General features: G+C 44.9%; 1 protein-coding gene across 1 annotated transcript in view; it reads left to right on the top strand.

Annotated features, from left to right (window-relative positions):
- LOC139051368 (uncharacterized) overlaps positions 1 to 21,580 on the top strand; it is a 209,710-nt gene that overhangs the window by 92,187 nt on the left and 95,943 nt on the right. The window contains exon 6 of the mRNA XM_070528386.1: positions 12,532 to 12,687. Coding sequence (XP_070384487.1) covers positions 12,532 to 12,687 — 156 coding nt within the window. The remainder of the gene's footprint in view (positions 1 to 12,531; positions 12,688 to 21,580) is intronic.

Below are 21,580 nucleotides of genomic sequence, written 5' to 3'. Positions count from 1 at the left end.
CTGTACTTACTGAGCTTTATTCCGTCATTTGCACGTCGTACATGTCTCAGCAGCAAGTCATAATATGTTGGGTACCTGGACATAGGGGCATTGAGGGTAATATGCTGGCTGACCAAATAGCCACATCAATTGCATCACAAGATATCCATCCTACCACTGCACTACCTGCCTTAGATCTAAAGCTTTTCATCCGAAAGAGACTCAGAAGCCACTGGCAGCGCTTATGGGATGCTGAAACAAATAATAAGCTTTACTTGAATAAACCAAAACTGGGTTATTGGCCCTCCGCAACAAAAACACGATGAACAGATGTCCTATTCTGTCGTCTTAGAATAGGACACACATATGCCACACACAGTTTTCTGCTAACTGGAAATGAACCACCATCCTGCGGTATATGCGATGAAAGGCTCACCGTCCTCCACGCTCTCCTGGAGTGTCAGCAAGCTGAAGCAGAGAGAAAGAAACACTTTCCGCTAGCATACCGGCAGCACATCCCCCTTCATCCTGTAATGTTTCTTGGTAAAGAACCATTGTTTGACACCGGAGCAGTCCTAAATTTCCTAAGTGATGTTGTCTTACATGTTGTTAGCTCTATGAAATTGTAGCACATCCTCTCTCCCGAGGATGCCGCTGCGATAATGTATTTTTGTATAGCACATGCCTTCAGGCCCTTCCGTTCCAAGGGCTCTCTTAGGCAGTAGTGCTTCTTGCAAACGTTTACCTTCATGTATTTTTAAATATCATCATTCTATGAAAATGTATCTTTTGTGTTCTTAGTAGTACTCACTAGTCATTGCCATAATTTTATTACATATAGCTTTTATGCACTTTAGAGAGATTGCTTTTTAGGCCCTTTACAGCTACGTCACAATCACTCACGGAATTCATCTACCCACTGCAAACCCATCAACACTGACCTGGCGCTCTTTGGTCATAATTGGCCCTTGCACCATAAAACAACAAATTCATCATCATCATTTTAGAAGGTTGACGAGGTTAGACTTGTTGGTTTTCGACGATTTGGGAGTTGAGGCGGATGAACAGATGAAAAAGCCAGCTACCATAAAGGCAATTCAAGATAGTGGCAATGATGATAAAAGCATTGAGATTGCTTGGGAGGTGATACAAGAACCACGGGAGCGTGAATGGAAGTGTGAGGTTCAAGAACTTACTCTTAGGTGTGAGCGTCAAGAATGTCAACGTGAGCGTCAAGAACGTAAGAATGAACGTGAACGTGAGTATCAAGAACGTAAGCGTGAGCATGAGCAAAAGTACGAGAGAGAAGGCAGCATTGATAAAAGAGATACAATATTGTGAGCAGTTTAAGGCACAAAGACAATGGCTGTCTGAAGATTCTGTAGGTGGTACAGAGCAAAAAAATGAGGAAGTATCTGGCGGATTCTCGCCAAAAGCCGACGAGAAGAGTAGTGCCTGTAAGATTGGCTGCACCTTCATAGGTGAAGAGAAAGGGCTAGCTGCTAATGATGCCGGAGTGGCAACAGAGGCCGTTAAAGGCCGTAGTGAAAGCGACGAGGTGCTGTGCCAACAGAGCACTGTAGAGGCAGCTAGGCCAGCTGTGAAGGAATTGGCACAGTCACCGTGCGTGTGCGTCGCATCTAATGTTAACGAGGTCGTTAGCGAGGTACAGGGTACTGTTGACCCGACAGACACGAGCACCCATGTCGAGTCAGATCTGCGTGCCGAAGTGAAGTGCCAGCTGGACGATGCAGTTGAGGGCAGTTCGCAGGATTGCGAGCTCCCGTAGCTCAAGGGAAGACAACTGCATTGTTCAGGGATCGGTGCGGCTCTCCGCCAGTCTAGGTAGCCAAGAGAGGGGTGATGTAGTTAGAATCACTCAGGCTGTGCGGGTAAGAGACCTATCCGGGCCGACGAAATGTGTACTGGCCAGCACGAGGCGCGAGAAGGCGGCATAAAAGGGAATTCTAAAAGAAAGTGCCGCAGAAAGCGCTGTAAAGATCAGAATGCGCTGGCTAATGTAGCGAAGCCAAAGAGGGCGACAGGCGCGAAAACCCAAGGCGCGAGAAAAAGAAAAACGCGGTCGTTGTTGACGACGTGGGTGCATCAAAAATGTTCGAGCCACCGGTCGAAAAGAGACCGAGAAACATGTTCTGCACGGACGTGCACAAAGGGCACCGGGCAGTCATGTTCCTTGTCGGTCCGTCGTTCGTTTCGAAGTTCAGCGTGTAGTACAAAGAAGCGCAAGGTGGCAAGACGAGACCAGGTGGTAGGGAATCACAACGCGGTCAGTCGAGTTCGTGAGAAAAGAGGGCCGCCAGGACGCTAATTGGCAGGAGACTGTAACGTCTTGGAGGAGCTGATAGTGAGTTAGCCCTTTTGTTGTTCCTGGGTAGCCAGAATAGCTTTCGAACCGCGACCACCTCGAGTACCGCTCAAAAGTATGAGTCAGTTGAAAATCTTTGGAACGGAGGCCAAGAGCGTTTTCGTAGAAGTAAAGCATGTCATTTTGTTTTATTTGTGAGCATTAGAAAATTTCACGATTTAAATTTTTTTTAATATGTACGGTATGAGCTTTGTGTTTATGTTTTGTTTGAGAAGCTCCAAGATTTCAAAGACGCATTTTATGTAAACCTGTAGTTTCACGAGGTGTTCATTAATGAGTATACTATAGGCTTTTTTTGTGTGTGTGTGAGTAACCTGAGTAACAAGGTTATCGTGGAGAGGCCTATAGTAGCGTGCGTGTGTATTAGTTAACCTTCTTTTTTTATGTTTTTTTTTTCATTTTCTAAGGTTAAGCGCATAGGTTTTCAGTTAGTGCATCATTTGCACTAAGAGCTCTAAGGTCCATTAGCGCGTGTTCTGCGCGGACGGAAGGAAGCAGAAGGTTTATGACTGGGTTGCTCGTGTGTGTTGAGGGCAGCCGCATTCTGACTTCTCTAGTACACATGCATGGAGCTAGTTATTAGAAGACACATTTGTTTAAAGGTTCCTCTGTGTTGCGTAAGGTCCGCAAGTTTGGTTGTTCGTTTAAGGAACGTGTCCTGTGTGGACTAAAGGAACAAATGTAAGCGTGATAAAACCTTTGAATGTGATGCAAGTGCACGTTCTGAATAGAGACCACAAAGCTAGCGCAATTGTGATTAAGTACCTGTGGAGTTGGCCAGACGGTTCAGTGGCAACAGTACGTGATATAAGTATGCCACTACGCTAGGGAGAGAACAGGCTGTTCGCGAAATTAGGCCACTTAAGTTATGTTCAGCTGTCTTCATTATTTGTTTTGCAACGACAACGACCCTTTGTTTTGCAAGAACAACAACACTCTGGTCCCCTCAGCATTCGGGGAAAAATGGATAGCGGTTTGGAAAGGTGGTTGAAACTGCTTTGTCAAAATTGTGGAAATAAAAGATCAGGGTTCATTTTGACTCAGTAATAGCCTGGCGAGTCAGGGGTGAAGAGCCTGCGCTAACACGTAGTGTAGCGCTATGTTGTTTTGTTTGTTTGACGTACGTTCTCCAGGGCCCAGGATACCGAAGTTCGTCAAACGAGGCTCGACACCAGTACCCTGCAGCTTCTGTCAGCGTTCCTCATGGCCAGCGAATTGATTTCACCGGCCATTCCGAACTTCCGGGGCGAAGACAAACTGTTAGATACGGGACCTTTTCCTGAGCCTCCTTCGAGTTCACCATACCACATCGAATCGCGCCACAGCTAATTAAGGAGCGCAGAAGCACATCCACCCCGTTCCCGAGGCGCGGCACGTGCAAACGAGTTAAGTCCCCCACCTCGTGCACCGCAGGTGGAGCTATTCACTGCTTGACTCTTCCCGAAAGTGTAGCGGGAGCCTGGCACGGTTCCAGGTAACGCAGGTCCCGAGCAAAGCTTCTTTGCAGAACTGAAACATCGCCCCCTTCCGCCTATTGTGACGGCGCTTGCAAGCCAGCAAGGCAATACCACAGGGAGCAGTAAGCCCTCGGACAATTGGGGCCCAAGGAGCGACCCTCTTCGCCGGGTGTGACACAATCGCACGGGCGCCTACCATTGGCCGAAAATTACAACACCTGAGCGGGCTCGCCGATTGGCCGAAAATGGCATCACCTGAGCGGGCTCGCTGATTGGCCGAACGTGACGTGACTTCGAGACACCGACGGGCTTAAAAGCCAGAGACCGGGAGCAGCAAGAGAGGATCTCTTCATTCATCTTTTTCGAGCTTCTAATTGCCACGGGTCGCAGCGTCCGAGTAGCTGCCGGCCCGTAATGACTCTATGACTGTTAATTTCTTGGTCCTCTCTCTGTAAATAATGTAAATAAACCTCCAGTTTTCATCACAAAGTCCTTCTCAAACTCAAACAACTGGTGGCAGCGCTAGGGATGAACCTTCGTCCAAGGAATATCCAACATAGTTAATACTGAAATAAATGCGACGGGAAGATAACATGGGAAAGAAATAACTCCCACTCGGCAATCGACCACTGCCTAATGTCCCACAAGCTGTATGAACAGTTGGGCGGTATGGAAATTGATGAGGAAGGTACCAGAAGCCTGGGGAATGATCACAAACGAATCAAAATCGGTTTTGGAAGGACATTACCACTGATAGAAACTAAAGAAAGGAAAGGTATGAGCAAACTGAATGACAGGCAGCTACAAGAAGTGGCAAAAAACATAGAAAACATGGTATCCAAGTAACCGCAATGGGCATGGACATACGACGAGTTAATCGGTATATTTAAACGAGAGCTAGAGAAGGGACAGATTAGGAAACTAGGAAGTAAGCAGGGAAAACATAAACCGAAAAGCTGGTGGGACCGAGAAGTTAAGGAGGCCATAGAGCAACGCAATGATTCATGCAGAAAACACAGAGCAGCAAAGAAAAGGGGAGCCCCATCAGAAGAGTTGGAGACAAAATGGGAGAATTACCTTGCAATGAAAAGAGAAGCACCGGCATTAATTCAAGCCAAGATAGCAAAAGTTGGGGTACAGTGGTTGTTAGAGATAAGAAAAAAAAAGACAGAAATGCCTCTAAGAAGTTTTTGGAACACATAAGGCACAGAGTAAGACAGGTGGTTCAGCACTTACTGACCACACCAGAAGGAACAAAGGTAGAGGGAGAGGAAGCTCAGGAATATATTAGGTTAACAATAGAGGCAGCATTTGCAGAGCCACAGGGTAGCGATATGGAGAACAATGACAACAGCAGGACAGAATTAGATGAGGAGAACAGAGGGGTGACAAGTAAGGAATGGGACAGAATTGAACACAAGGTCCCCATGGGAACAGCGACAGGACATGATGACATACCTATGAAATTGATAAGCATATTAGGCCAGAAAAGTAAATTAAAATTACGACAACTTATCGAACAAATAGTTGTAGGGGGAGATGTTCCACAGGACTGGAAATCAAGCAGAATGATATTAGTTTACAAAGCTAAGGGAAGCAAGGACAACATTAAATCCTACAGGCCAATAACTGTCACATCAGTCATATACAGAGTAGCAATGCAGATGGTGAAAATGAGAATGGAGGAATGGGCAGAATGTGAAGAGATCTTGGGAGAGCTGCAGAATGGATTTCGAAGGAATAGAAGGCTAGATGATAATTTATTTGTAATAACACAGTGCGTAGAGATAGTGGCAGCCAAGCAGAAACCACTATGGATAGCTTTTTTAGACATTAGAGGAGCATATGATAATGTAAACCGATAAAAGTTATGGAGCCAGTTGAAGGAATATGGTCTAAATAGAAAGTTGGTTGGATTCCTAAAACAAGTTTATATGGATAATGAGGTAGAGATAACATGGGAGGGGGAACTACAAAGCCAGCTAAAATAAGAAGTGGTCTCAGGCAGGGCTGTCCATTGTTGACCCTGCTTTTTATGATATACATGAGCCAGATGGAAAAGAGGCTAGAACAGAGCACAATAGGAACCAACATAAGCTATATGCTGGAAGGGCAGAAGGTAGCTCAAATACTAGCCGGACTGATGTATGCAGATGATATTGTACTGCTTGCTGACACCCGAGTAGGACTGCAGGAACTAATGAGGATATGTGGAGAGGAGGGAGAAAAATTGGGACTGCAATTCAGTGGAGAGAAGTCTGGGATAATAGTATATATTGAAGAAAGGGGGGAACCATTGGAAATACAAAGCACTAAGATTGATCATGTTGAAAAATACAAGTATTTGGGCATATGGCTAAACGAGGGCAAAAAATACTTGGAAGGACATGAAAAAATTATGATTGAAAAAGTGAAAAGGAACTCAGCTGTAATGAAACACAGGGCACTGTGGAACTATAATAGGTACGAGGTGGCTAGAGGGGTATGGAAAGGGGTTATGGTACCTGGCCTCGCATTCGGAAATTCAGTACTGTGCATGAAATCGGAAGTTCAGGCATGCATGGAAACAAGACAAAGAAGTGTAGGCAGGTTAACCTTAGGAGCACACGGGAACACCCCTAATGAGGGAGTGCAGGGGGACATGGGATGGACGTCATCCGAAAGTAGAGAGGCAATGAGTAAGCTAAACTATGAACAGAGACTCGCAGCACTGGGGGAAGAAAGGTGGGCGTGAAAAGTGTACAAATATCTGTACATGAAAAGTTTGAACACAAAGTGGACACTCGCAACTAGGAAGCTGAGGATTAGATACCTACAGCCGAGGGAGGGGGTCCAACATGGTTCTAGTGTGGGAAAGGAGGTGAAGGAGACGGAAAGAAAAAGGTGGGAAGAAAGAATGCTCAGAAAGCCAACGCTAGCTATGTATAGGACACAAAAACAGGAGATAAAGAGAGAACTCTTATTTGATAACCCGCGGGGCAGCTCACTATTATTCGAAGCTAGGACGGGGGTTTTGAGAATGAAAATATACAGGGCTAAATTTGAAGACGTGGACCTTTTATGCACAGCTTGCGGAGCTGAAACTGAGACCACAGAGCATATAGTGCTGAGATGCACAGACCTTTGCCTGACTCTGGCTGAGGGAACAGTGACAGATATGATAGGGGCATTAGGTTTTCCCGGGGAACGAGGGCAAATAGACGAGAAAAGAGTGGCAGTGACGAAGGGGAGGCTAGAGGATTGGTGGAGGAAGTCAAGGGAGAGATAATACCATAAATCGGGGAGCTAATGTTTTCTATACTATTCTAGATATTTATTTTGGGGGGAGGAGCGGAGTGAAACCTAGTTTAAGGAGGAGGGAATATAAAGAAAAAAAATAGGAGGGGGAGCAAAAGGCTAGGTGGCGCCAGCCGCTGCCCGTTGCAACGGGTGTAGCCGCCATCCATCCATCCATCCATCCATCCAAGGTAAGGCTCATCGACATTCGCATAGCCGCATGGTGGCGGCATAGGCTTCTTTGTGTGTTGCGTCCATAGAGGTAGGAAAATATTTGGAGGGAGCGTCACGTCACAATTTTGAAGCCTAGTCATAAAAATATAAAGGAAGGGGATGATGAGAAGTAGGCCCTCACGTGATAGGTAAGCAGGAACTTTAGTTGGTTCACTTTTGTTGTGTCTGCTGCAGGGCCTTTGGAATATATGCACATCGTCGGTGTGGCAAACGCATGCAGAAGTTGAGTGAAGGAATTCAAGTGTGGGAAGCTGTCAAATCTGTGTTAAGAACGTACTTGACAAGGCAAAGCACCAAACCACCACGCGGGTCGCTGCTTAAGCAAGCAGCAGACAGGTGCCAATGCAGTAGCGAACAAAGGTGTCAGCATTATGCTCAACAACCCGCAACGGCCACCTCAAGGATGGCTGGTCGCATTTTGGGGTGGTTTCAAGTAAACGAGGAAACCTTTCGCTCCACATATGTGTGAAGGCAACCAAGCTGCTCTTCTGACAGCGATTCGGCGCATTTGGGGACATCTTCTGGGAAACAATATGATAGCTTTTGCCCCTGCAAACAGATGCAGGTGCCCGAGCGAGCATCCACGGTCTGCAGCGACTGCTTTATCGTGTGAAAAAAAATTCATCCCATCTTGTGCCCAACAATGGACTGGTGAGCCAGGGACACCGACCATATTTGAATCCGTGCCAGCCCACTTTTGGGGTAGACGTTCCCAGTCGATGCTGTTGTTCTGCTCAGTGCCTTCTGCCTCTCAACAGACTGGCGAGAACTCAATAGGCACATCTCAACAGCGTAAGGATGTTGCACCCACAATCTTACAAAATTGTGCACATAAATCTCAAGGAAAGGCGACAACTTCGGCGTTTAGAGTGCAGGGTAATGCTATTTATTTATTTCACTATGAAAGATGCACAGCAGAGCCTTTTACTAAGCAAACACACGACAAATAACCATCCCGCAGAAGATCTTGTCTCATGCTATGTATGTGCTAGACAGCAGAACAAAAATTAGCAAGAAAATATGCACTGGAGTTTCATGTACACGACGGCTGATTTGACGAAACAATAGACCATGCTCGAACATATTCTTGACGGGTTTCAAGTGAGAACACCGACTAACTGTGGTGGTAAGCGCAAGTGATGCTTTGAAAATTATGTCGCCATAGGTTTGGCTCCCCAGTTTTTCTCCATGTTTCAAGGCAATTATTTGAAGCGAAGAACTATGCCCATGGTAGCAGATACCCACGCGTTGTACTTTCTATGTGCCTCCGTGCCTTTGATGGCAGACACCACTAAGCCACTAATCGTTACCTTGACGAAACGAACATGAATGGTCTGGCAACAATGTGGGCCCATTCCTACCCAAAAGGCACCATGCACAAGGCCTCGGTGTGTGGGAGGAGTGGCTTCAGAGGAGGTTGGTTTGCCGAGGCTAGCAGGATCACATGATGCTCCCTCCCCATTTTTCCTTCCTTCATGGTTGTGCCAAATGGACGCGATCGTATGACACACGATCGTTTGACTTTCTTCGTGACTAGCCTATGATACAAAGAGCTGATTTTTTGCACTTTTGCCGATGCATGCCATTGCAGAAGAAGAGGATTATGGCAAGCCATCCACAAAACGAAGGAAGAATCTGGAGACTACGCTGAAACGAAGAGAAAAAAAGTGGTAATTTGGAAATACTTCATGAAGACACCATCGACGGCACAGTGCAAGACATGCAGTGCAAATCTTCAAACACCGACAGGCACAACAACTACGCTTGCCAACCATCTGAAGCAGCATCCTGCCACTGTTAAAATGTACCGGAAGATTGCTGCAGGTGCGCCTGGGAAAGATCAGTCAATGATAAATGACTGCGTGCCGCACTGAGCCAGTGTCAGAAAAGAAGACTTAAGCTCTACATAATAAGGTGGCTGCCATGGTAGCGCTTGATTTACAGCCTTACAGTGTTGTTGAAGACTGCAGGTTCAAAGAACTTACGGCTGAGGTTGTTTCGAACAACTGCTTACCATCACGCACTGCACTTTCACGCACGTTTGTTCCGTGCTTGTATGACGACATACGGAAAAAGGTGAAGGCCGTGCTCAGCAGTGCTTTTGGAGGAGGAACAACAGCTGTTGCCTTTACCAGCGACATGTGGACATCACACACCAATTAAAGCTATGGGAGCTTCACTTGCCACCTTTTGACAAATGAAACGATACACACTCAATGCTCGTCACATGGCTGCCAGTCACAGTATTGGGAACATAGCAGAATTTCTTGATGAGATGTGCACTGAATGGGAGATAACCAATGACTGCCAAAAGTACATCGTGACAGATAATGGACGTAACATCCATGCCGCAGTCAGGAGGCTTTGAGCGTTTGTGCCTCGCTCACGCCCTGCAGCTTGCTATCAATGATGCAATATCCTGTATTCCGTCTATTGATCATTTGTGCAAGAAGGCTAGGCACATTGTTGGTCATTATAAGCGGAGTTCATTGGCACAAAGGCGGCTAGAGGAATACCAAAAAAGAATAGGAAAGGGTCCGCTTTGTCTGGTGCAAGATGTGGAAACCAGATAGAACAGCCAATAGTTGATGTTGTCCTGCCTCTTAGACTTGAAAGAAGCAGTCACTGTTGAGCTAGACATATCGAACAACAGCATTGAGCCACATCGAACAATAGCATTAAGCCACACCAAACAACAGCATTGATGGCCTAAGCTTACTAGAATGGAAGGAGGCTTCTGAATACATCAAAGTACTGAAGCCATTCTATGATACTACTGTGATTGCTAGTGCAGATACATGTGCATCACTTTCGGCTCGACTTCAGTGGCATAACTGAATTCCCTAGAGAACTAGCTAGTTCCATCAAAGCAAGCAGAAGACAAGGAAGCATGCTTCACCATGTTTTTGGACCTATGTTTCAAGTCCACAATATTCAAAACCAACAAACAGAAATGATGTGTGTGATGTGTTAAAAGATCTGGTGCGTCAAGATCTGGTTTATGTCCTACTGGGGATACGACTAACCCAGAAGCTATAAAGCAAGTACCAAAACAGTCTGCGCAGCCCTCCTGTGATGTTTGGAATGCTTTTGATGATCTTGCAAGTAGCCAAGTGGGGAATAGAAAACTTTCTTCATTAGAATAGGAAATTGCTGCATATTCCAAGAAGGCATTACTAAGAAAAGACAGTGGCAGACTGTGGACTTCTTCAGGTACCTCAGTCTAGCCAAGCTTTGCCTTAAATACCTGGCAATACCAGCCACTTCGGTTCCAAGTGAAAGAGCGTTTTCTGTGGCAGGGGATGTTGTGTCTGCTGAAAGGGAGCACCTGCTTCCTAACCACATGGAACAACTCATCTTTCTACGTGACAACTTTTAATGTTTGTTGCCACTTGTACTAAACTGCAAAATTTTGTGTGCAATACCTTTGTGACCTGAAAAGCTAGTCTCGGTAGTCTGTCATAACAGTAACTGTTTTGCAGATATTGATATATTTGTGCAATCACACATTTTGTTCTAATAATACATTGTTTTCAACATAACTATATGGTGAAATAACAATTTAGTTAAAAATGCTTCTGTCTTTGATTATTCTATATTCAATTCGATATTCGAAGTTTGGTATTCGTATTTGATTCGTATTTTAAAAATTTGATATTCGCACACCTCTAATAAGAATTCTCAAACGCGTTCTGAGGAATTATTACTGCTCGACATCCATTTAAAACACCACTGATTGGGCTATAATTTTATGTATCATGGTACCCGTGGCGACTATTACATTGTGAAATAGAACGTTAGAACATGAAATCACCGAAAATGTGCATTTTGCTAACAGTAGAGTTAACTGCCATGACAAATTTCTAAAAGAAGTTTTAAAGTGCAGAATTGTTTTTAGACCTGCAAATATTGCACCAGTCTTTTCTAAAATATATGATGCCAGGAATCCCTATTGCATTTTTACTCGTTGTTAAGAATGATGACAGGCCGACACGTTCATAGCAAACATTCCCTTTATTACTGCGCTCTGCGACTTTTCTTCATGCTGTCAGTGTGTTGTTCCACCACGTACACCGCTCACAACAGGCACTGTGTGCCACCTGGTTCTTCCCCTGGAAGCTACAGTCAAATGCGTGCGCGGCCTCCGAGCACCGCACCTGGCCTCACCTCACCTGGAGCTCTCGATCTACTTTCGCCACCACTCTCTCCTCACATGGTCTTGTTGAAAAAAATAGCAAAAGTCATTGTGTATTATTTATTTATCATAATTATAAGAAACTGCACATGGTCACATGTTCAAAAATTGCAGAAAGTTCACGACAAGGTAACTCGTTATTCGCACCAAAAAACGCTCATTGTGATGACGCGTTGCCTTCTCATTGGCAGATAAGGGGTTAAGAAAATACACATGGCATTTGCACATGGCGTTTTAATAACCACTGCTTATATACAAGACACAAATGGTATTTTGCATTTGCATGTAGCGCACTACTTTTTAGATATAGTGTGACCACTTACTTTATTGTCAGCAATCATGGCAGTGCCCATCCAAGGGGTTGCTCTCACAGTGAACCGCACGCAGTGAAATTCCTAAGGAACTTGTAATGCTTGCAAGTCTTGAATGTGGATTTAGGCTACTGCTTTCTGTTATCCTGCATAAAGCACTAAAACTAAATGATAAATCTTGCTTTTGAGATTGTACATCAATGTTGAAAGCTGATAAGCCTGAAATTACAGTTTGCTTTGGAGTGAATGCAATTGGCCGTTCCTGCTTTGAAAGTACAGCAGGAGAGACGTGCATCACAACAAGAGGTAATGTTGCTCTGTGGGTTTTTGTAGCTTTGGCTTTTAGTTGCAGTAGCACTAGAAGCACCAGCACAACTCTCTGTTCCAAAAGTATTGCTTCCCTGTTCTGGCATGCAGAAAGGTCGCTGAGATCCCAAACTTTCTGTTGTATGCCCACAAAGCCAAGTGCACGTCAGCAAACCTGCTTTGGGTAACGCACATGTGTTCTTTCCATTGTTGCTATGTGTATTAGTGATGCTTGCTTATTTTCGTGTATTGCATTACTCGCCATCTGCCACGTTTGATTATGTTCGATTGCTCTTGGGCCCAGCTTTGTCAGTGGCATCTTTTCTCTGTTGGGAAAACCTTCATCATGGATATTTCCCCACACATTTTTTTCTTTTTTTTTTGCAGGTGTCGCACTATATGCGCAGCCGGTCCAGGAAACAGGTGATGAACCGCTACAATCGGTCCTTGCACCCTAGCATGCAACATGGGCGCTGGACAGCACAGGAAGATGTCATGCTCCTCATTGCTGTGAAACTCTATGGAGATTGCAGCTGGACAAAGGCAAGTTACACTGGAAGGGTAATGCTGCATCCTTTGCTGTGTGTCACCAGGGGTTTGCTGCAGCTTGGTGTGCACTGTCTCTCAGTCGCACAGCAATGCTGTGCTCAATAACTTCTTCCAGGTGGCTTCATGTGAAATTACCATTGCTCAGTGTTTGTCCCGCCAGAGATGCTATTTTACAGGTAAAGGTACAGAAGCAGAAAACTCGTTTCCTGCAGTAGGCAACAAATTTTTTGGGCTTCAATTTTTTGGATTCATTTGTTAGGACATTCCTGCATACACTGCAGGGCCAGTGTGTTTTGGACAAGGTCTGCATGTCTCGTTCTGCAAATGTAGCTGTTTTAATGCAATAGCGTTAAAGGGCCCCTCACCAGGGCTGGCCATTTTGAGCTGACAAACGCAGAGCATACAGTGCGCGATAACGATCATGTTTGCAAAGTATTACATCACTGCGCACCGTGGAAAGATCTGAAATTTCAAACCGAACGCCATTTTTCCTTCCCCTCGCGACGGCGTGCTCCAAGCCGTACGGTGATGTAGTTGTGCCCCTGTGCCTATGTAGTCATCTTCGCAGTGTGACGTCACTCGTGGTGACACGTGACTTCAAGAATTATTCAAAACAACATCTGTTATCTGTGCAATCTGTTGTTTGAATTGACAAATTGAAGTTTAGAGAAATAGTAAAAGACACAAATGGAATGTCTGCGTGTTTTTTGTTTTACTTTGCACCGAAGCAAGAGAGATGTACTTCCGCTTCGTCTGCTTGTTCCCATGGTTGTGTGGTCACGTGCGCAGGTACCGAAACTATGCCATTTTCTACCGTGCTCTAGTACCTGATCATGCTCTGCAATCTGCTTGTTCTGCCTCAGTATTCGCGTATCACTGAATTATACCGCTAGTCATGTTTCCTTGTCCACAGCACGCAAAATCGTTCGCTGCACGAACGGGACAACAGCTCGCGCACAACGCTGTCGGCGAGGAGGAAGAAGAAAAAGCAAGGAGAAAAGAAAATGAAGGCGGGGCCTTTGACGTATGTGTCATGCGGTCCTCGAGGTCTGGTATGGGAGAACGCAGGGAAGGAATTTCGCTTGTGTAGGCTAGATGGGAAGAGTGGAGAGTGTGTCTTGCTTGGCAGTGGAGCCCGCCTGCTGAAATCAGGTTTGCTGCACTGAAATATTTCTATCTTGGCTATTAACCCTTTGAAGGTTTTTGCCGTATATGTACGGCAGCAGTTTTCTGTCCCGCAAGGCCTTTGCTGTACGGGTACGGTTTCAACCCTTCGTTTGAAATTTCGCGCGATAATGACGATGCGTGCTCACTGGGGGGTGCTGCCATCTCTTGGGACTTACAAGAAGCGTTTGAAATTTGCACTACCTACTTGCGGAGATAAACAGAACTGATTTCTAGCTTTAGTGCGTCGTGCAGACTGCGGCAACACCCCTTTTGCGATTTCGGTTTCGCCACATGATCGTAACGGAGGCCCGCGAAACGTGATCTTTCTCTTTGTCGGCACTCTCTTGCAGGGGTTGCAGAAGTTGATTTCTATCTTGATTGGCGCTGCTCTTAGCTTGTTTATCACCGCCGTTCACGAGGTATTCTCGCTCTCTGTGGCAACGCACTTACGTGAGAGGGTGCCTCAGACCTCTACCTAAGGCAGCCGCACACAGAGAATATGTCATGTGCGTGCCAACAGAACTCGTCGCTCCAAGAGGAGAACAGACACGCGTTTTAGGTGTGCAGACTGCGATAAGGTGCTGTGCGGAGACTCGTGTTTCAAGGAGTACCACACTCTGAAATACTATTGAACATTTTGCAGTTCTGAGTGATGCCGACACCTAAATACTGTTCCTAACTTTTTTTACTATTTATTCCGGTCTTTATACATTTTATACATTCAAGATCTGCAATAAAGTAATTTGACCACCTGGAAAAGTTTTTTTCAAAATAATTCGACCCTCAAAGGCTTAATGAGCCGATTTGAAAATGTTTTGTGGCAGAAAGCTCCCTAGAGGACACGTAACAACTTCCAGCGTATAACCAAAATTTGCTATGGGGCATGGTGAGAGGCCCTTTAAGGGCCCCGTGTCACCGAAAATCTGGTGTCTGTGTCCAGCATCGACCGTCTTTTCATGAAAAGTCATTCCGAACCACGCATACCCAACCACTATTCTATCACCGAAGTTGCTCATACGTTGTCTTTTATTCTTTACAAAGTTATTCCTCGGAATTTTGAAAATGACAGCCCACAAACAAATGTCATGAAAAAAAATCACTGATTGCGGATACCATTAACGTTAGATCTTCTCAGACTGAAACATAAAAGTGCGAAAGAATAACAGAAGATTGGCCCACGCGAGAAGCATTTCTACCAGAAAGCTTTCCTTTGTACATAACTTTTGCCGCCAGCGTTTTCCGGTAAACATTATGGTTACATAAGCTGTATTCACCGAGAAGCATGAAAAGCAGTCAAGGATCTTTGAATGTTGTCATGTTCCACTCTTAAAGGCGAAACTTAAGCGTCCTCCAAATTTTTACTCAGTGAGGGCAGACACATTTCTAAAGGTTGAATGATTGCTTAGCTTTCAAAGGGCCGTAACATTTAAAGGGCCTTCTTGGGCCAAAGGGCCCAAGAAAAGCTCCCTGGACATCACTGTATCTAATCGAGTCAAGAAAAAAGTTGAATATCAAATTAAAAGTTGGAAAGTTAAATACAAAGCTTTATGCTTAATTTTGAGCAAGAAAGATACATAGGCCTGCTCATGCTCAGGGGTCTACTTATATTTTCACGCATGCAGCAGCGTACATAAGCATGACACAATGAAAGAGAATAAATGGGTAGGACAACAGCTGCTACGCAAATGGACAGGGGCTCGCAAAAAAAAGGGGGAAAAAAGAAAGCAGCTGTTCAGTTCATTTAGTATTCTGCTTCTTTATGTCGTGTTTTTGTGCACTACTTCATATGTCACAGTGATTGGTCACCAACTTGCCCTATTCTCAATGTTGCTGAACTTCATTTCTGCTTACATTGTGTAACAAGAATATTGCTAGCTATGAGTAACTTAGGTGCTTAGGATTTGAGATGTATAGCATAGTCTACTCTTCTAGCCTTTTAATGTTGGCACGTGTAAATACCCGGAATTTTTTTTTTTTAATTTTCTTTCTAAACGTGCAAAACACATCAAGAATATTATAGTAGGTCCGCGTTGGATTATGCTTGTACTGTATGGGACCCACCGACAAAGACCGACAGACAAAAATTAGAAAGAATCCAGAACTTAGCAGCCCGCTATGTTTCTGGGAAATATATTAGATACATTAGTGTGTCTGGTGTAAAAGAGGAATTAGAATGAGAACTCTTTGAAGTAAGAAGAAGAAAGCTAAGGCTTAAATTTTTTCATAACATATATTACGATAAGATTGCTGTTCCTAGGGAGAAGTACATTTTTCATCCACACTACAGATTCTAGCGGGTTGATCATAACCATAAAGTGCGTGAATTCAGGTCGAGAAATGATATGTTCAAGATGTCGTTTTTTCCTCCCACTGTTCGAGGATGGAATGCTTTATCTTCATTTCTTGTTAATATTACGGACAATGAAGTGTTTGCATTGTCATTGTGACTGCCCTTGTAATATTTTTTTTGTACAACCCCCCCAGTGTAATGCCACTGTGGCGCTGTGGGTAAGTAAATAAATAAATAAATAAATAAATAAGCAACAAAAAGAAAAAAAAATATTTTGTTTGCATTTTTTCACCAATAGTGGGCAAACACCAAGCAGAAAACTGGAAGTAGGCTTCACCTCAAGCCACCTATAGCTTCGTTTGGGATTTGTACAGACAGCTGTCATCGCCTGTGTAATGCCACTGCAGCCAGAGATCTTGCATCATTGGTCTGTCTCCTCCTCTGACCATGTTTTCAAAAGAAAATGAGTCACGCGCCACACTTCTTCCTTGTTTTATGTTCCTGCTCTAAAAAAACAAGTGACGCTTTCTGCTTGTCATTCAATGTTGGCCAAAGACATTTACCTAGGAACTCTTTAATCAGCAGCAAACTCGGCTAGAAAAAAATTTTTTTTTTTTCTGGTGTGTTGCTGTATGCAACAGTCATCAATAAATAGTTAAGAGGAATACCATATTATTATGCCAGCACCGATAGCTCAGTATGTATACGAAGGTCCAGAAAATATTTTTTTTATCGATAAAGTGTCTGTTGAATAGAACCAAGTGCTTTTTTCCCTCTGAAGCTGAAGAAATAGTGAAGTTATGTTGCCCTGGATACCAATTAAGGTTGTAGTTTACCAGTGGGCCATACTGTGCTTAATGACGTTCTTCTATTGTGAGCCATGAGAATGCAGTGCACATCAAGGCATCCACCACGGCTGGCTCTTTCACCAGATATACCAAATTTTCGGAAAACTGAACCATAGATAATGATTAGCAAATTGAATTATTTGAGTACTATTTGCATACCCCTACTGAAAGTTGTTATGCTGCCCAGTGTCTGGAAACTGGAACTGAGGGTACCGATTTAATCTGTAACAAAAATTCTCGAATTGTGTAGTATTCCTTTTTTTAAGTTAATATTTGTTTTAACATAATATTAAGTAATAACAGCTTAAAGTGGATTTGCAACATGTTTTCGTCAGTGATAAACATGAGCTCTCACATGGGAGATGCACTATGCATAAAACATGTTTGGAATCCCCAGACTTCTTGCTCAATAAATAAATGAGAAAACTACAGTGTACTAGCAAAACAACAAAAAGCAGTCAAAGGTAAACATTCAACAGATATCAGCTTGGTTAAGGGTACACAGTAATCCATGACCTTGGGATGAACGGTTATACAAGGGCATTTATTCACTGAGCCCTTGGCCGACAGAACTAGAATGAAAGGAAGACAGTGGCTGCCTAACCACCCCAGCAATGTTGTCATGTCTCAATACCATGCATTCAAGGCACCAGCGAGACATTAGCCCGCATGCTACAAGGGGCAGTGGTTGACATTGCTCACAAGCCTCTCTCTACAGTCGATAGCCTCCTCCCTTACCTAAAAGACCGTGTTTCTGTTGAGAAGATGCAGGTCATTTTGTACAACATTGCCTGCACTGAGTGCCTCGTGTTGTATATTGCCAATACTAAAAACTTCCCGGAAAGAATTCGTCAACATAAGAATGACTTTCGCCGCCTAAACTGAGAATGCAGTGCTGTGGCAGAACACCACGAGCTTTTTCATCACCACATTAGCCCCAACGGCGCTGTTGTCAAACTGCCCACCGCGATCAGTGATTATTGTGGATGGGCAGCCGAACCTTGCGATCCATGTAGACACGAAAGCTGCTGCAACAGTGGGCGCTGAAATGTCAGATATATGTGTAGCTTCTGGTCACCGTGTATAGTGATCGATGCATGTCAGTATGTAGCTGTAACTTTTCGAAGGTGGGAGAGGGCTGACGAGGTCCAGGTGTACATTGTCAAAACGAGCATCGGTGGAAGAAAAGACTTGGCAGGCGGAATGTCATGCCACTGGATCTTAGAACATTGACACGACAAATAGCAGCAAACCCAGTTGCGGACTTGCGCGTTCAGCCGAGGCCAAATGAAACGACTGGAAAGCAGCTTCTGTGTCGCACATATGCCAGGATGCGACAGGTTGTGCATGGTTTCGAATAGACAGCTGCAAAGGGATGCCGGAATGTATTGTCTAGGTGTGTCAGTAAAAGTGTCGCAGACGACGGATGTACCATCTGTGGTCACAACGACGTCCTCCAATTTCAGGGACGTTGACAAATTCCGGAGCGTACGAAGTTCAGTGTCGTCACACTGTTGACTGGCGAGTAAGTCGACCTCGATGATGAAAGGTTCCGACGTCAATGTGGAAATGGCATTGACATGACTCAGAACGTCGGATGGAACGTTGTCGGTGCCCTTGATGTGGTGGAACGTTGTTGTAAACTTGGAGATGTAGGGGCGTTGAATCTCACGGGGCGAGTAACAGGACGCCAAACGATTCATTAAGTGCACAAGGGGCTTGGGGTCAGTCAAGACGGTGAATGCACGGCCTTCTAGGAAATGGTGAAAATGTTTTATAGCCAGGCAAACGGCAAGTAATTCATGGCCGAACATGCTGTAGCGGGACTGCGCAGGCTTCAGTTTCTTGGAGAAAAAGACGATTGGATGCCACGCATTGTTGATGAATTGCTGCAGAACAGCACTAACGGCAGTGGGCGCATCTGGCTTTCGGTGTCTAAGCAGTGTGGCGTCGGTGAGGGCAGACTTGACTCTTGTGAAAGCGTCGGTGGCCTCTTCATTCCACTGAAGCACTTGTTTACGTTTGTTTACCAGCAGAGCGTCTAGCGGAGCCGTAAGTCATGCGCAATCGGGTATGAATCAGCAGTAGAAATTGACGAATCTGAGAAATCGGCAAAACTTGGTGAGTGTGGTCGGTCGGGGAAGGTTTTCAATAATGCGAATCTTAAACGGCAGTGGTCGAATGCCGTTAGCGTCGATGATATGACCAAGGAACTCGAGTTCGAGTTGACTGAATTCGCTCGATGACAATTCCTTTACTGGCAAGGCGTGAAAGCAACAACCGCAAGTGGTGAAGATGTTCTTCTGCGGAAGAGCTTGCAACGAAAAGGTCGTCAATGTATGCAAAAACGAAAGGCAAGCGTCGGGTGACGGAATTGATAAAACGCTGAAAGGATTGGCCCTCGTTCCGTAAACGGAAAGGCATACAAAGAAATTCAAAAAGACCGAAGTGTGTGGTGATGGCTGTCTTGGCACTGCTGAAGAGCAAGGAAGTGTCTGCAGGGCGGTTGTATTGTCACCCAAAGACGATGCCGTGGCTGCGATGGTTGGGGTGGCTATTTCCATGACTTTGTTGGCCAAAGCGGCAAGTCTGGTAAGGTACATGGTAGAAGCTGTCGCCAGGACCATCTGCATGTTAGCTGGGAGTCGTTGCAAGAACAGTTCGCGCAACAGCGCGTCGTTGATGGATCTCGCGTTGTTTCCGAGCAGCTGGCTCATTCGACGAAGAAGTTGACTAGGGTGGTGGTCGCCGAGTTCTTCAGCGGACAGAAGTTGCTGGATGCGAGAAAGCTGTGAAGCTGTAGCAGGGCTGCCTTGAGATCGTCATAAGCAATGGTAGACAATGGCGAGTTCAACAAATCTGCTACCTCGTCAATGGCGGCAGGCGATAGCTCTGCGACGGCGTAATGAAACTTTGAGGCTTGAGAGCGGATATCAGTGACTTGAAATTGTGATTTGGCCTGAAGAAACCACGCTGAAGGATGTTGGTCCCAGTACTGCGGAAGGTGGATAGCGACGGCCGAACAGGGGGGCTCATCACGTTCCTCGGAAGGGTTCTGGCCTTGAGCTCTCTTGACTTTACTCTGGTCCATGGTTGTCTCTACCACGGGAGCGTATGGCAGTATCACGTCCGGGTCACCAAACTGTGGCGACGAGCGACCACGTAGACCGGTGAAGTCTCGGGCTCTCGCAGGAGAGGAAAAACCGACACTCCTTCTCTTAGTGTAACATTCTTTTTTTAATCCCTTTCAGAATGCTAGCCCGTGATGGAGCATGCCAGCCGCTGATGCGTCGTGTAGACGCATCAGCGGCTGGCATTGCTGGTGTTGTAGCGGTGTTGATGATGATGCTGATGCTGCTGCCGCTACAACACAAAAGTCACAGTGTGTGAAGGACCTGGTGAGAGGAGTGCTTCAGGGAGTATATTGAAACTTTGTAATTACTGTGAAGAATTACTGCACTATTGTGGAGTCAAGCTTTGCACTGAAAGTAAACTATCATAAACTTTGGCGTTCTATAAAATATTGTTTTGCCCTGATTGAGTCATTCAGTGATATAAATTGGCAAAGAAACACCTATGTGAGCCTTCTAACTATCAAGTTTGCTGTATCTGATGCTCTCTGTCATTTCAGCATTGTCAACAGAGGCACACTTGATATGCTCAAATTAGAATAGAACCTTGCCTTTACACATTCAAAACTTGTCTCACAATTCACTGTTCACTAGCCGCTCAATGTTTAAGGCCTCCCATTACAGTACTGATGCTACAAAATTGGCCAGAAAAAAAAAACGCACGAGGTGTCTCACAAGCAAAATTTAAAATAGCAAATTTTCAATTTCAAAGCAAGATCAAATGAAAACCCATTGTGAATCGAGTCGAACATTTTCGGATACGATCAGTCGCCTTCCATTAATTCTGCCCTGACGGGACCGACGAAATTGATCTAAGTATCTGGCGGATCGACTTAAACAAGGTGCAGAAATGACGTCGGAACAAATAGCTGATTCAATTGGCACTATTTTCTCTGTTCTAACATGCCCCCAAATCAAACGCACACCCGCTTTCTGTGTTCAGAGTAGAAAGCTAACCTAGAGATAACATTAAAGCTCTGAAATAAACTACAAATCTAATACGCATCTGATTTTTTAGCATGAAAAATCGACGAGGCTCTAATATGCGTTACACTTAGGCGACCGGGTTCCTAATGTCAGCTTCCCCGCGATACAGACCTGTCATGCGGCAAAGCATACGAGTGTTGAGAAGGCGGTTTTTGGTTCAAGATTATTTGGGGGGAAGAGAAAGGTGCGTGTTGCAATCGGGTAAATACCGTGATCATACATTGTGAGCTACCATTATTGCTTAAAAATATACCTGGGACAGGCCAAGAGTAGGCGTTTTCGGTGGGAGATGGTGTGTGTTCAACACATTAACTGCCCTCCTGAGCTCTGCCGGGATGCATGCTCTTTATAGGGCTGCTATTGGTATCGTCATAGGGGTGAGGTGCTTGCAAGCTGGCTGGTCAGGTTCGAATTATCTGGCAAAAGCCAGTTTTAGGATCGAAATAATCAATGTATTCGGATTC

The sequence above is a fragment of the Dermacentor albipictus genome, unplaced genomic scaffold (assembly GCF_038994185.2).
Source record: "Dermacentor albipictus isolate Rhodes 1998 colony unplaced genomic scaffold, USDA_Dalb.pri_finalv2 scaffold_11, whole genome shotgun sequence".
Classification (NCBI taxonomy): Eukaryota; Metazoa; Arthropoda; class Arachnida; order Ixodida; family Ixodidae; genus Dermacentor; species Dermacentor albipictus.
Note: the sequence above shows the minus strand (reverse complement) of the source record. Positions and strands in the feature narration are given on the sequence as shown.